General features: G+C 37.9%; 1 protein-coding gene across 1 annotated transcript; it reads right to left on the bottom strand.

The window, feature by feature from the left end:
• Positions 1–2,091: 2,091 nt before the first annotated feature.
• On the bottom strand, positions 2,092–3,266 carry LOC135699684 (inactive hydroxysteroid dehydrogenase-like protein 1). The gene is made up of 4 exons (XM_065219976.1): positions 3,048–3,266; positions 2,753–2,986; positions 2,243–2,688; positions 2,092–2,182 (listed from the first exon to the last, which is right to left on the bottom strand). The coding sequence occupies exons 1-4, from the start codon at positions 3,187–3,189 to the stop codon at positions 2,096–2,098; spliced, it is 909 nt and encodes a 302-aa protein (XP_065076048.1). The 5' UTR covers positions 3,190–3,266; the 3' UTR covers positions 2,092–2,095.
• Positions 3,267–15,473: the final 12,207 nt, after the last annotated feature.

The raw sequence follows: 15,473 nt of genomic DNA, 5'->3' as shown, positions 1-15,473 counted from the left end.
ACTTTCAGGACCCTTACACAATTAAAACACTATATATTGCCTATGTGAGGTCAATACTGGAATATTGCAGTATTGTATGGTCTCCATTTTCAATCACACACGAAGAAAGATTAGAATCAGTACAAAAACAATTTCTATTATACGCTCTTCGTAAATTAGGTTGGACTTCATTTCCTCTTCCATCATATGAAGCACGCTGCATGCTTATAAACATACAAACATTAAAAGAGCGTCGTGAATATGCAATGGTTTCATTTGTAAATGATATCGTTTCGCAGCGAATTGACTCAACAGAACTTTTATCAAAATTAAATTTCCATGAACCCACTCGGCAACTCCGAAATCGAAATTTATTTGCCATAAAACATCATCGCACAAATTATGCAAAATATGGGCCATTAAACCGCATGATGGCCTCTTACAATAAACACTGCGAAACCATTGACTTTACAATGTCTCGGCATAAACTAAAGCAATATTTTTATTCCATAAGAAATAACAACTCATAAAAGAAAAGACAAGAAAGCTGACACTACTTTTTTATATAAATATATATTTAAGAAAACAAAACTATATTAATTGTACTAGTCTACGTTGGTTGACGAAATAAATAAATAAACAACCATTAGACAGTAGACTGTCCACCTCGTACGACTTGATCAAGTACAACACCTGATTGTATTCAATTTACCATTTTTATGAAGGGCCAAAAACGGAGGGTGAACCTGTAAGCAGAGACACTTATGCTTAGTTCGCGGGATCAAAGAGAATCTCCTTCCAACAATAAAATCCTACAACCCGGTAATGTACAAGCCATCGCACTAGGGGATGTCCCAATGAGTGGGAAAGAAGAGCCCGCCTTCAATTCACGATCTGTTAACGACAGGACGTTGGCGATTCCACTCTCCCCATCTAAATCGCTTCAATCGGGTGCCCTGGTTGGACCGTCTTATACCCAGCATATAATGTGTCATATAACAATGGACAATAAAGGAAAGATCTCACCCGATATGTTGCAAAGGAATCCATGACTTCACGGCGATTTCGAAGAGCTCCCATAGATTAGAGGACGATTTATATCCTTCTGCAGTTCAACAAAAACTATCGTCTCTGAAAGACTCTCGATAGAACTACTCGATGAAAGCGTGACATCCAAACACGGTGAACCGGCCTCCCAAGAGGCAATGCCATTCGCAGGCACACTTACACCGCTGGTTACAAAAAAACACAGCCGTTCAAAGAAACGGACTCAATAATAAACGTCACTCTCGCGAAAGCATACCCGTCGTCGTCGAACGGCAAAAAAAGGTATCGGTTGGCAATTTTGTGATACGGATTTTCCACTTAAAATCAACCGGGAATGCACGAATTTCATCACACCCAACTGCGAAACACGTTCAAAAGCACTTTTAGTACACTTTCGATCGAAAACAATTAATTTTTTTCAAAAATAGTTGCGAACGAATCAACATCATAAACTGAAATTAAAATTATCACTGGCGATGCCACAAATTTCTGGTCCGGGGAGAAAAAAAAATCAAACAATGCAGATAGCGCCAAATCTTCTGATGCTTGCAAACATGATGAATCTTACTTTCTTTCTCGATTCTAAAACTTCTCGGAAAGCGAGAAAACCACCAATCACACACGTATAGCCGTCCGGGAAGCAGAGTGCCTGCCCTAATCCGGCAAATGTAGCCGAAAACTATGAAAGCGAATAATTTTACAGTTAGGTCTAATATCAAAGCTGTACAACCGCGTTTTTTTATGAAAAAAGCTTGGATTTCCTTCGCTTCGAAATTTTTCAGAAAAAAATGACTAGAAATTCAGGGAATATCAAGGAATTTATTTTTCATCTTTGAGTAAACAGGTTTATTGGTAATTTCGCATTAAATTATGGGCTTTTTCCACTTTGTATTATTGAGCGTTTATTAGGCTACCAAAAGATTTTCGAGTTTGGAATTCAATTGCAAAACATTACTAGAGGTTTGATTCAATTCGATCAATTAAATTCGATCCACAGTTGTGCAGACAAGGCTATTCGGATTCTGTCTCTGGGCTTAGGACAAGTTGGGAGATCATTCTCAACAGCACACTATTTCATTTTATTGACATCCTTTACGAAGAGACCACCAGCGAATCGAATGGCCAGTGTCAACGGAAGGAACGCCCACCATATAATCTGTAATCAAATGATGTTAGAGTCTAATACAAAACCCATTCCCATCCAATCGCTACAAACCTGTAAGCAGTGCAACCAATGACCGCATGTGTGTGCCGTTTTTCCAATGGTGAACACTCCCCACCGTGCCATCTGGTCCGGTTCCAGCACAAGCACGTACCACGGAATACCATCCGTGTACTGATGGGCCATGTTGGTTTGTACTATCGATGGTGACACGACCTGACACTCGACGCCAGTGCCCCGAAGCTCATGACTCAGGGCCAAACTGAAGTTCACCACAAACGCCTTGGATGCACTGTATGCCGTCAGGTAAGGTATTGGCACATAGCCCGAACTTGATGCTACGTTGATTACAATGCCCCGCCGGCGACTTTTCATCGCAGGCAGAATCATATGCGTCAGCATCGTTGTAGCCATTACGTTCAGATTGATCAAGGTCAGGAGATCAGATTCGGTGTTCTGTGCAAAAGATCCAAGCTCCGGCAGAAAGCCAACGTTGTTCACTTTAAAAAAAAACGAAGAGAATCGAATTTATGCATTAGGTGGTGGAAGGTCGTTTAAACTTACCTAGCAACCCAATATCGATCGAGGCGAGCTTTTCACGCAAATCAGCGTAAATGTGAGGGCCATCAGAAAAGTCCACCTGGATCCATCGTGTTTCGACTCCATACTTTTGCTCGATTTCGCTGGCCACCTTTATCAGTTTGGATTCCGTTCGTGAGATAAGCATTATATTGAGTCCCTTGCTTGCTAAACACTCTGCGTAGCACTTGCCAATGCCATCCGTTGCCCCGGTGATGACTGCAATACAAATCTCTCCACGTTTGAAATCACTTAATTTGAATTAAAGCACAAAACATACCTGCCCAAGGTCCATAGCGTTGGGATAGCTTTTCCTTTCGGACAACACTTCGAATCGTTCCCCAGATGACGGAGGAAAGCGACTCCAGGAAGCTGTTGTAAGCCCACAGCAGAACAGCGTACACTCCGATCCACCAAAACATCGCGCTCCACTTGAGACAGTTGTGCGAGCAGATGTTATGAAACTGCCTGACCGGTGACTAACATCAGCCGCGACGCTCTAACTGCTAGCAGAGTAGGTACATGTGTGTATGCACAGAATTGAATAAAATCCTCTTGTAACGAAAAATAATTACAGCAACTGGCCTCTCTCGTTCGTTCCCTCTCTGTGGGAGCTATGCAGTAACTCTCTACATAGATATAAGGAACACCGGGGTAAGCTGAAACCTCGTGGGGAAGGTGAAACGGAAGGCGTTTCTCATAATGAATAGCTTTAATAGAGATTAATGACGTTTAACGCACGCACACTAGCGGACCTATCGCCGTGTAAAGTTGTTTAATACTTTCCTCGGGTACTAACCTCAAAATCTATTGATTTTGATCAGTCGAAATGTGTTTGACAGCGGTTTGTTTTGTATTTTCCTCGGATTTTCACTACCACAGTTCTGAGATAGTGCACCAATACAATTGGACGTGATAATGTCTGTACAGAAGTTTGCGCTAGTGCGCAATGCCGCTGAATTTTGTAATTTTGTTTTAGCACATTGATTTATTTTCTGGCATTAGTGAAACATACAGCAATTCAACATAAATTTTACGTGATAGTATTTATTAATCCATTAATTTGCATTGAATTGTACATGCATCTGTGTTTTTACATAACAGTGAAAAGTCCAATTGAAATTAATTGAATTTTCAACGAACGTGTAAATTTCAGCTTCAACTCATTGAATTACTGATCGTCAAACGTGCAATTTTATATTCAAAAACCTGCTCCAGTTTGTAGTTGAAAATTACAAAATATGTTTATCTCTGTATCTGTTTCAACTTCCTCGCGCACGTTAAGTTGCCCCAGAGTACCTTGTATTACCTGAAGAGCGTTTGATGAGTATCCTCTCGTTCACGACTGGGCCAATGGACATAAAGACATTTGAAACGCGTCAAGAATTGGCAAATCAAAGTTGGCACTAGTGGAGAATAGAAGAACTATGAGAGTGATGGTTTCAAAATTTTACACGGTGAGGTATACGAGGGCAATCTTAAAATGCTTTTATTTTGCAAATGGAACATTTTATTTAAATCTGGTTAATGCTACGTTAGTAGAAAACTTAAGGACTACTTAATAGACATATAATATAGAAAAAAATTCATTTCAGATTTTTAGGTGCATACATAGATATCAGCTTTTCTACCACTGTAGCACAAAGCAGATTTAAATAAAATGCTCCATTTGCAAAATAAAAGCATTTAAGGATTGCACTCGTATACCTTCCCTGAGGAAATCTTTGAAACCATCATCACTTTCATAGTTCTTCTATTCTCCACGAGTGCCAACTTTGATTTGCCAATTAACTCAGCAAAAACTTCAAAAAATAGATCGATGCATTTATATTGGTGTACCTACAAATTTTAAGATGTTGTTAAAGATGGTTTGTAACGCTTGTAATAAAAGAGAGTAATCCATCGCACACACGAATCATATGGATGGGGAAGAGGTCATTACCATTTCATACGTAATACGCTTGATTGAGTTCCCGTTTTTTTTTTGCTGAGATGCGGGAGCAAAAAGAGCTGCCCGCTAGCTTGTTGGAAGGCCTCGTTTGTCCTCTATTTAAAAAGAGACTCCAGTCGCCAATGACCGAGCAATAGGCCTTTTTAATAGAAACTAAACGATCGATTCAACTTCTGGTGGTGAATAGGAGAACGTCAAAAAGAGTGTTGTGAGCATAAATTTTTGCTTTGAGACATAGGAAGCGGAACACTTTTTTACGTTTCCTGATAAGCAAAACTTAATCTACAGTTGAAAAATTTAATTCTGTAACGTTTTTGAAAAGATCCTGCTGGTGTTCAGCAATATTTTTGTTGAGAAAAATGGATAATTAGAAAAATGCCTTAGTGGTTATGATCTTCCGGATTTCTTGTGTATGAATAGTTAAGGTGCAAATCAGTTCAAATGTGTGGAAAATCGTACAATAAGACAATTACCGATGGAAATTGGCAAGATTTTGAATGAAAAATGCTGGTATTTGCGTTGGGGAAAATACTTATTCTGATGTAAACAAACGGTTTGGTTGACGTTTCTTCTCGATCTCGCGTGGCGCACTCTACGTTGGTGGTGCATTAAAAAGGCGTATAGTTCGTCGGAGGATATCAGGCTGGTTCTCATGAGGGCAGGGCTGATAGGGAGTCATTTTTGAGTGCTTGGTCATTTTTTTTCAAGTCAGTCGCTAAAAAGTATCCTTTTTTAAGGCCAAGTCAGTAAAGTAACTTTTTCTTATAATCAGTCACTATTTTCAACTTTATTAGCGTGAATTTATTTCAAGATTGAGCCATATTCTTCTTGCAGAGGTTTTAGACGTTTAATCATCTTTCTCTATCTACAGGGGGTGTCGACTCATTTGGCTAAATTAAATTCCTTGAGTTTTTCAAGGTTTTTCCAGAACTTTAACCGCTGATTTCCAGGCTTATAATAGGAAAGCTTTGTTTTAAGGTTAAAGTGGATCGGTTTAGAATGACTCACTTCATCGACTTTCTACAAAATAACGCAGCGCTCAATCAAAAAAACTCTTCCGTGCAAAATTAAAAAAACTAATATTGCTATCTCTAGCAATTTTTACAGGATTGTTTTATTGTTTAAATTTTCTGTATACCATTTTCTAAGTTCAATTTTAGGACCACAATTATAGTGGTCGCTAACTTTGCTTATCAATTACACATGTATTTCGTATGAAAGGTCATATTTTGCTCCCGTAGATCGTTTCAAAATATTGTTAGGAACATTTCCTCCGAAGACAATATACCTGTAAAATGCATTATTTCAATGCAAATCATTTTTTTGTAACGCAATTTCATTTCAACGCGATTTCGTTTTCCTAAGCAATCAACTGGCTTTTGCATGTATCTGTGCGTAAGCATGCTCCAGGTTGAAGAACAATGTGATTTGGAACCCTTGCACAAACACAGAAGTGAAAAAAGCCGCACGACGGGGCGATCCATGAATGAATTAGCAAGGAAAACCATCAGCACATACCAAATTTTGAAATCGAGTTCCAGCAAAACAAATTGCTGAATGGCTTCCAGCAAAACTATATCTTGCTGCATGTTCAGTAATTTGAGATATTTTGTTGGATGCTTTTCCATAGCTTTGCGGAGCCGATATTCATCGTTTGGGATACAAAATTACTTAAAACTAACGTTAGGAAAGCGGGGGCCGATTACTCGCGGCTATCTCTAGGTTAGGGGTAACAAATTGTAACAAATGGGTGGCAGGGTAGGGATTGAGAACACAAGGTTTTTTAGAGCATGTGCTCTTGATCTAGAACTAAGTGACATTCTGGAGAAAAAGACAAACATGGCGGGTACACCGATGGAGACCTAGCAACTTGAGAGAACAGAAGATGTCACTAACTACTAAATCCTCAGATCGATCCCTTTTTAAAACACATAAATTTTATCGAGATCTCGGATCGCCAAGATGTCTCTAACGGGCAAAGGTTGTTTTCCTCGGGTCCTGAGGGATGCGGATAACTCGGATCTAGCAACACAATGGAGGGTGCATGACCAAAGCACGTGGTCGATATCGTGATAGCCACTACCACAAGCGCACAAATTGCTGCCTGCGAGCCCGATTCGGAAGAAATGCGAGTCTAACGAGTAGTGATTGGACATGAGCCTTGACATTAAAGGGTTATACGGTCAAAATTTGGTCAATATCAACTTGACGTATTTCTTTCAATTTTGCATTTAAAAAACCTGAACACCCCTCATTTTGAAGGTGTGTGTGTGTAGAATGTTGCTCCTATTTTGATTTTGGAATTCACTCTTCAGTTGTCAAAATGCCGTCCAAGCAAGAAGAGCAGCGTATCAAAATTTTGCTCGCGCATCGCGAAAATCCGAGCTACTCGCACGCAAAGTTGGCAAAATCGCTAAAAGTTGCCAAATCAACCGTTACAAATGTAATTAAAGTGTTTGGGGAACGTTTGTCGACAGCCAGGAAGTCTGGATCGGGGGGAAATCGAAAACCGGAAGCCGCTGAGACGACAAAGAGAGTTGCCGGTAGTTTCAAGCGAAACCCTAACCTCTCTCTCCGAGATGCCGCAAATAAGCTGGGTGTATCGTCTACAACCGTGCATCGAGCCAAAAAACGAGCCGGACTATCGACTTACAAGAAGGTAGTGACTCCAAATCGCGATGATAAACAAAATACGACGGCCAAAGCGCGATCCCGGAGGCTGTACACGACGATGCTGACGAAGTTTGACTGCGTGGTAATGGACGACGAAACCTACGTCAAAGCCGACTACAAGCAGCTTCCGGGACAGGAGTTTTATACGGCAAAAGGAAGGGGAAAGGTAGCAGATGTTTTCAAGCACATGAAACTGTCAAAGTTCGCAAAGAAATATCTGGTTTGGCAAGCCATCTGTACCTGTGGCTTGAAAAGCAGCATTTTCATAGCTTCCGGAACTGTCAACCAAGAAATTTACGTGAAAGAGTGTTTGAATAAACGTCTGCTGCCTTTCCTGAAGAAACACGGTTGTTCCGTACTGTTTTGGCCGGATTTGGCATCTTGCCATTACGGTAAAAAGGCCATGGAGTGGTACGCCGCCAACAACGTGCAGGTGGTTCCCAAGGACAAGAACCCTCCCAACACGCCAGAGCTCCGCCCAATTGAGAAATACTGGGCTATTGTCAAGCGGAACCTAAAGAAGACCAAAAAAAACTGCTAAGGGCGAGCAGCAGTTCAAGGCAAACTGGCTTTCTGCGGCGAAGAAGGTGGACAAGGTGGCTGTACAAAATCTGATGGCAGGGGTCAAGCGTAAGGCCCGGCAATTCGGATTTGGAAAAGCGGAAGCCTAACTGAATATTTTTCCTGAATTTTACACTAATTGAACTTGAAAAAGAAATTTAATTTGATTTTTTAAATAAACGATTTCACCGATTTACACGCGTTTTCCCTTGACCAAATTTTGACCGTATCACCCTTTACACGTATAGAGTCACGGCTCATGTCCAATCCTTTGAACCATGGCTTGTTCGACACCTGTGGGAGAATAGAATGTAACCATCTTCCCAGATCACTCTCATTCCATTTTTGTTGCCAGCTGGTGAGGACGTGCTGTCGGGTAATTGAAAAAAATTCCGCAAAGGCGATTTGTCGATCAAAAATATCGCCTTCCGTACCGCTAATACTTAATGTTAGTATGTCTTAGATCTCAAAATATTCAATGTACTTAAGTTTCGTATTCCATGTGCAAGTGCAAGATATTGAAAATGTTTAAAGTGTCAGAATTGGGGGGGGGGGGGCGGGTGAGAAATGATTTATTTCAAGTTTGTAATCAACTTTATGAAAGATTAGAGATCTTCAGTGAAATCCCATTAACTTCACAACAATTGAAGGAACTTTACAGAAGTTCTGAGTAATGAAAGAAAATACTGATAATTTCAGTGAAGCTTTATAAACAAACTGCGGGAACAAAACAGTAGTAAACATCCTGAAAATTTAGGGAACTTACTGGAAGCATTAGGAACCTCAAAGCGGTTATATTAGCTTCCAAAAAACTGCATGAGTTTTTAATAAGTTCCTAGAATTTTGGAGAGCTTGACCGGTGCCAAGAGAACTTCAAAAGTATAGAGAACTTGAGGAAAATTGTGGAAACTTTTAAGAAGTTCTAAGTACCTCAGAAAAGCTAGATCTAGAGATCTTTGGGAAATTTCAGAGATCTAAAGAACAGTTCCCGTTACTTTAATCCAAACTTTTGAAGCAGTTTAAAGATCTATAAGGGTGAGTTGCGAGAAATTCAGGATAGTTCCATGATGTGTTGAATAAAAAATCGAAAACTATTAAGATGTTACAGAAACTTTCAGAAAATTTATGAAAACTTTTATTTTAGGAACATCACAGTGCACAGTGGTCCAGAATGCAGATTTAGCTGGAATGATATGTTTTGAGCCTAACATTGAAACTTTAGACTAAAAGTCTCTTCTACAAAGTTGTTCCTTATAGTTAGGCCCTCATTTTTATGACAATGAATTCTAGGGTGGTTCCTATTATCATTAAAATCAAAAATCTAACTTTTTTGTTTGAATAAATTAATGTATACATTCTTCGGCAAAGTTATAGCTGAGCTAATTTCAAGCAACTTTGTTGGAAATAACTTTTTTGTATCTCTTAAATTGGCCGATTTACAGCTATTTTCTTGAATTGAGTTAGGGTGGCTCTTAAAAAAACAGTTTTTTTGCTCTATTTTTCTTATTTAGAATTTCTCAGCAAAAGTGTCTTCAGATAACTTTTAGATCTTAAGTAGGCGCAAATTTTTGCTGCACAAAGCTTGTCAATATCTTTCGCCGATCAAGAGTTATTGACGTTTTTATACTAAAAATATGCACTTTTCAAATGTTAATATCTCTGGTTGGGGCAAACAAAAAAAAAGTTTTTTTGCAGCATTTGAAAAGGCGTATGTTATTTATATATATGTCAATAATATGAAAAAATTGGAGGTATGTTATTTTTTAAACTCGTATAAAATCAATTTGAATTTATTCATATTTTTTACTATATTTGAGTATATCTTTTTTATTAGAAGAGATACAGGCAACAAATTCAGCTATAAAACATTCGTCTTAAAGAGTTTTAAAATGCTCTAGAAGATAACTTTCATGAGAATTTTCAAATAAAAAAGTTATTGGCAAAAGATGGATTCCATAGGACCACACTAATGACAAATTTATATAAAATGTGCTAGTACATTTGTTTCAATATTTGGACATTTAGTGTCTTCAAAGAAGTTTTTGTTCTTAAAAATTCCCTTCTTTTGGTGTTTTCAGACGTCAGGGTGGTCCTCAAATTAGGGAATTTTTAAAACTAACTTTTTTGTTTTACAAAATATAAACATGTGTAGTTCAAAAAAGTTGTAGTTAAGTTACTTGCAAGCAACTTTGTCGAAGAAAAAATTTTTCTATCTCTTAACGTTCTCATTTTAGAGTAATTTTTCGGAGTTGACTTAGGGTGTTCCTGGAAAAAAATAGGTTTTTAACAATAACTTTTTTATTTGAAAATTCTCATGAAAGTTTCTTCTAGAGCATTTTAAAACTCTTTAAGACGAATGTTTTATAGCTGAATTTGTTGCCTGTATCTCTTCTTATAAAAAAGATATACTCAAATATAGTAAAAAATATGAATAAATTCAAATTGATTTTATACGAGTTTAAAAAATAACATACCTCCAATTTTTTCATATTATTGAGAATAACATACGCCTTTTCAAATGCTGCAAAAAAACTTTTTTTTTGTTTGCCCCAACCAGAGATATTAACATTTGAAAAGTGCATATTTTTAGTATAAAAACGTCAATAACTCTCGATCGGCGAAAGATATTGACAAGCTTTGTGCAGCAAAAATTTGCGCCTACTTAAGATCTAAAAGTTATCTGAAGACACCTTTGCTGAGAAATTCGAAATAAAAAAATAGAGCAAAAAAACTGTTTTTTTAAGAGCCACCCTAACTCAATTCAAGAAAATAGCTGTAAATCGGCCAATTTAAGAGATACAAAAAAGTTATTTTCAACAAAGTTGCTTGAAATTAGCTCAGCTATAACTTTGCCGAAGAATGTATACCTTAATTTATTCAAACAAAAAAGTTAGATTTTTGATTTTAATGATAATAGGAACCACCCTAGAATTCATTGTCATAAAAATGAGGGCCTAACTATAAGGAATAACTTTGTAGAAGAGACTTTTAGTCTAAAGTTTCAATTTCAGGCTCAAAACATATCATTCCAGCTAAATCTGCATTCTGTACCACTGTGCAGTGGTCCAGAGAATTTCATTGAGGTGTTTATCAGAATTCCATTTATTTCAGCGCAGAACCGAGATTTTCTATATAGTTAGAGTTTCAGGGAAGCTCTGAGCACATCAAGTCAAATTAGGGAATCAACAGGTGGTTAAAATAATTTCAAGGAAATTGCAGAAACTTAAAAAAGTTTCGAGAAACTCATGGAATTTCCGGAAACATCGCATAGCTCCGGGAAAATTTCTGGAAAACATTAAAAATAAAATGAACAACCGGAAAATCTGAGAGTATTTCATGAGTGTTACATCATGGAAATTTCAAGAACATCAAATAATTGCGCAAATTTAGCTACGTTGATAAGAAGTTCTTATAATTAAAAAAAAATGCGGGAACTTTTAGCCAGCGACGATATCTTCAAGAAATTGCAGAGAATTTTTAAAAAAATAGGGGAAATGGATATAATGTCGGCCTTAATGACCCGAATTTGGGCCCATATATAAATCCAGCAATCGACTAAATTTTCAATAGCGACCAAAAATATCCATTAGTACCGTCCCAACAACGCGTTCATTTAGATAAAATTGATAAAAATCAGATTTTTAGCGATGGGCCCAATCTTAGATCCATAGGCCAACATTAGAGCCATTTCTCCTAGATATTTTTAGATCGTTTCTTGATATTTACCAAAGGTCCGAGTACTTCATGGACGATCAGATAACTTCAGATCAATTCCTTAATTTAAGGAATTTTGCATTTGAATTATGGGATATTCCGAGAGTTCTACGATTGATCCGAAAACTTCTGAAGCGTCATGGAATTATGAATATCTAGCCTTCAGAATCATAAGGGCCTAACTGCTATGACCGATTCTCTTCATCGATTTTCTCTTTTCAGTGATCCAATTATCCGAAATTATCACAATCCAGTGTAGTGGAAGGTTGTATTAGCTAGCAACCGCAGCATCAAACGTCGAGAAATGTCAATCTAGTCGAATTATTAACATAAGCGAAAATAGATGCAGAGAATCGATCATCGCAGTTAAGCCCTTATGATTCGGAACGCTAGCTGTACATTAGAAAATTAGCCGGAACATTCAACAAATTTAGAGAACTTCATCAAGTAAGCATAGAAAACTTCAGTGATGACCAGATAAGTTCAGGGAAAATTAGTGATTTAAGACAAATTTCCGTGAGCCTTTATAAAGTATGGAAACTTCAAGGCAATTCAATAAATGTCAGTTAAACTTTGGGTTCTTATAAAAAATACTGAGAAATTCAGGGCAGCCTTGAGCACTTTAAGAAAATTCAGAATTTTCTGCACAGTTTTAATAGCATCAGGAAAGTCTAGACGAACCGACGTGACAGCTCAGAGAAGCTTCTTTCAAAATCTTACCTAAGACGCCATATTTAAAATACGTTGAACACTACCGCCATCTACTCATCCGATCGCGTCATATCATGAGCAAGGACACGAACACACGTAAAATTTATATTGACCTATCTCGATCGCTCATTTGAAAAATCGAATTGCGGACAAACGAAATGCTCCAGTCGGTTCGTCGGTGGTTCTATGAACTTCTGAAAAAAAAGTTTGAGAACTTCAGCGAAAATCATAGAACAATATTAATTATTTTGATTTGATTCCAAGAAAATTGCAGAAGCTTAAAGAAGTTCCAGAAATTTAAGGAAAACTTCACAGAAGTGCAGCGATCTTTAGAAACATTTTTAAAACTTCTTAGAACTCTACGAAACTTAAGGAAAGATCCGAGGCCTGCAGGAACTTCCAAAAACAGGGGAATTTCAAGGGGAGTTAATTTCAGAAAATTAACGGGAAACTTTAAGAAATTTTCAGATTTTCAGAGAACTTCAAATGTTAAGCAAATTATTGAGGTCTTCACATAAGTTCAGAAGTTCACGGAAGCTTAAACATTTGTAGGACAGTTCAAGTAAATTCAGGGCAGTACAACAAGCTTCATGAGAACTGCAAAAACTTTAGAGAAGTTTCGAACACTTCAGGAAAGAACAGAAAACTTCAGAGCAGTTGCGTTAACATTAGGGAAATTACAAACATTTTAAAGAAGTTTCGAGACCTTCAGCAAATTTTTAAAACCTTAGAGAAGATCCATGATCGTTAGGAATATTGAGGAAACTTTAGGAAGTCCAAGTTCAGGGAAGTTTAAAAATTCGATGAGCATCAGGCTAGTTTCTCAAACTACAAAAGAACTTCAAGGCAGTTTCATTACCTTCAGGAAAATTTGGTGAACTTTCAAGTAATTCTGAAGACTTCAGAATACTCCATTCCATATTCAACGGAGATTTCTCATGAAAATTCACTTGGAGTTCTCCTCAGCATTCGTTTTAAAAATATCACCAGAATATAATTAGAATAGGGGAAATGGCTCTAATGTTGGCCTATGGATCTAAGATTGGACCCATCGCTAAAAATCTGCTATTTATTAAATTTATCAAGATGAACGCGTCATTGGGATGGTACTAATGGATATTTTTGGTCGCTATTGAAAATTTAGTCGATTGCTGAATTTATGTATGGGCCCAAATTAAGGGCATTTAGGCCTCTGGGTCACCATATGGACGTCATCGGACAGGAATACTTCATCGAAGTGCTGGAACGTACCACCGGTCTCGGCAAACCCAAACAGAATTTGGCAGACTTTGTTCTGGAGCAGTTCAAAGTGACTCGGCCGAAGCGTGTCCTGTTCGTCGGAGACATGCTGCCACAGGATATGGGCTTTGGATCACGCTGCGGTTTCCCGAAACTGCTGATGCTGAGCGGAGGCACCTCCATGGATATGCTACGATCGCACCAGAAGCCAGAGAAGCTGCGCGATTTTTACATGGACAACTTCGCCGACTTTATCCAGCTGTACAAAGATGTCGAATAGGGCGGGTTTCTTTAGATTTTTAACACATCCATCTCCTGTTGCGGCTGGATTGCAACTTCCTGTGGTGCGTGAATGTTTTGATTTTCAAGATTCTTGGAATTTTTTTCCAAAAGAATTTTGATAAGATTTTAGAATGAATGTCAGAATTACAACAAGCTATTGTGAAAAAGGATCCCACAATCCGTTAAAAATACCAAAGGAATCAAATTTTGAGGGTACAATTCCAAAGGAAGTCTGAGAATAACTTTAAGGGAATTGCGGTGATTATTCAACGGACATCACCAAAATAAATTCTACACAATTTTATGGAAATGTTCAAGTGAAATATCAGAATAATTTACAAATTTAGAGAAGCAGGACTTTATAGATAACAAACAGGCAAATATTCGATTGCGACCACTCAGTTCGATCCCGACCGTACATCTTGCACATGCAAACAACCGATTCGAATGCAAGGCAGCGCAGTATAGAGCTTTGAGCTTAGATGATTATGTACGAGCTGGAGATTTCCAGAAGTCTGTAAAGTATAGACGTGGAACGGAAAGACGGTCTACTTAAACGATCCGAAAGGTCCTCTTGTTGGTTGAGGTCAAGTGCGTTTTTAGCTAGATATTTGGCCATTTTTACGTCGTCTCGATTACGACGTGGCTGTTCGACCTGGTGGTCAATCGATCATGTATTGCTCGGCCCGTTCTTTAGTGATTAGGAGGGCGAGCGATCACATTCCCCCTTATTCTGCGAGTCACGTGACTCTCTGTCACCGGTGAGGTGACAATTGTCACCTCACCGGTGAGAGAGAGTCACGTGACTCGCAGAATAAGGGGGATTATATGGTGAAGGAAGACAACAGTTTTGCGTCTGTGGAGATCAGACATCCCGGTTCAATTTCCGGACGACGATTTGTTGCTTGTGCTATCCAGGTTGTGTCCACGTTTTTTGGGCCCAGAGACCAATAGAGCCGTTGAGTAAGCGTCCGTATCGGCATTCCAGGAATTCTAAAGAGAATCCAAGCGAATTTTAAATAGAAATATAGGAAAGAAGCTTCATTTAATTCCTAGAAAAAGCTTTAAAATTTGATGAAAATCTTAGGATGAATCCATGATTTTTTGCTCAATGATCTTCAGTGAATTTCTGGACTTTTATAAATATTTTTTTAGGGGCTCAAACAGAGAATTTTCAAACTTATTTTAGAACATTCGTTTCGAGATGCGCCATGTGGCCCCTGGTCACTATGTCTCTATGCTATAGTCTATTTTGTTAACGTTGATCTGTTTTCTTTAACTATAAATGGACGTTTAAAGTTTTACGTAATTAGCTAATTGACCCTTTTCCCATGTTGGTCTAGAAATCTAAAAAATAAATAGTTTTAGACTCTAAACAAATGTTCAGAATCTTGTAAATTTAGAACTGTGGAGTGGTAGATAATTTTCTTGCACTGAGAACGTCAACAATTTTCATTAGATCTCATTTGTATCAAGTTATAGATATCTTTAAACATTTCTTAAATAAATCTCTCACTATTACAATTAGATCTCGGTATCGGAAAAGATACTATTATTACTTGTTTTTGCATACAT

This window comes from Ochlerotatus camptorhynchus, unplaced genomic scaffold, assembly GCF_037179485.1.
Source record: "Ochlerotatus camptorhynchus isolate MF236.1 unplaced genomic scaffold, CSIRO-AGI_Acam_v1.1 ptg000114l, whole genome shotgun sequence".
Taxonomy (NCBI): domain Eukaryota; kingdom Metazoa; phylum Arthropoda; class Insecta; order Diptera; family Culicidae; genus Ochlerotatus; species Ochlerotatus camptorhynchus.
This window is presented reverse-complemented; position numbering and strand designations above follow the sequence as displayed.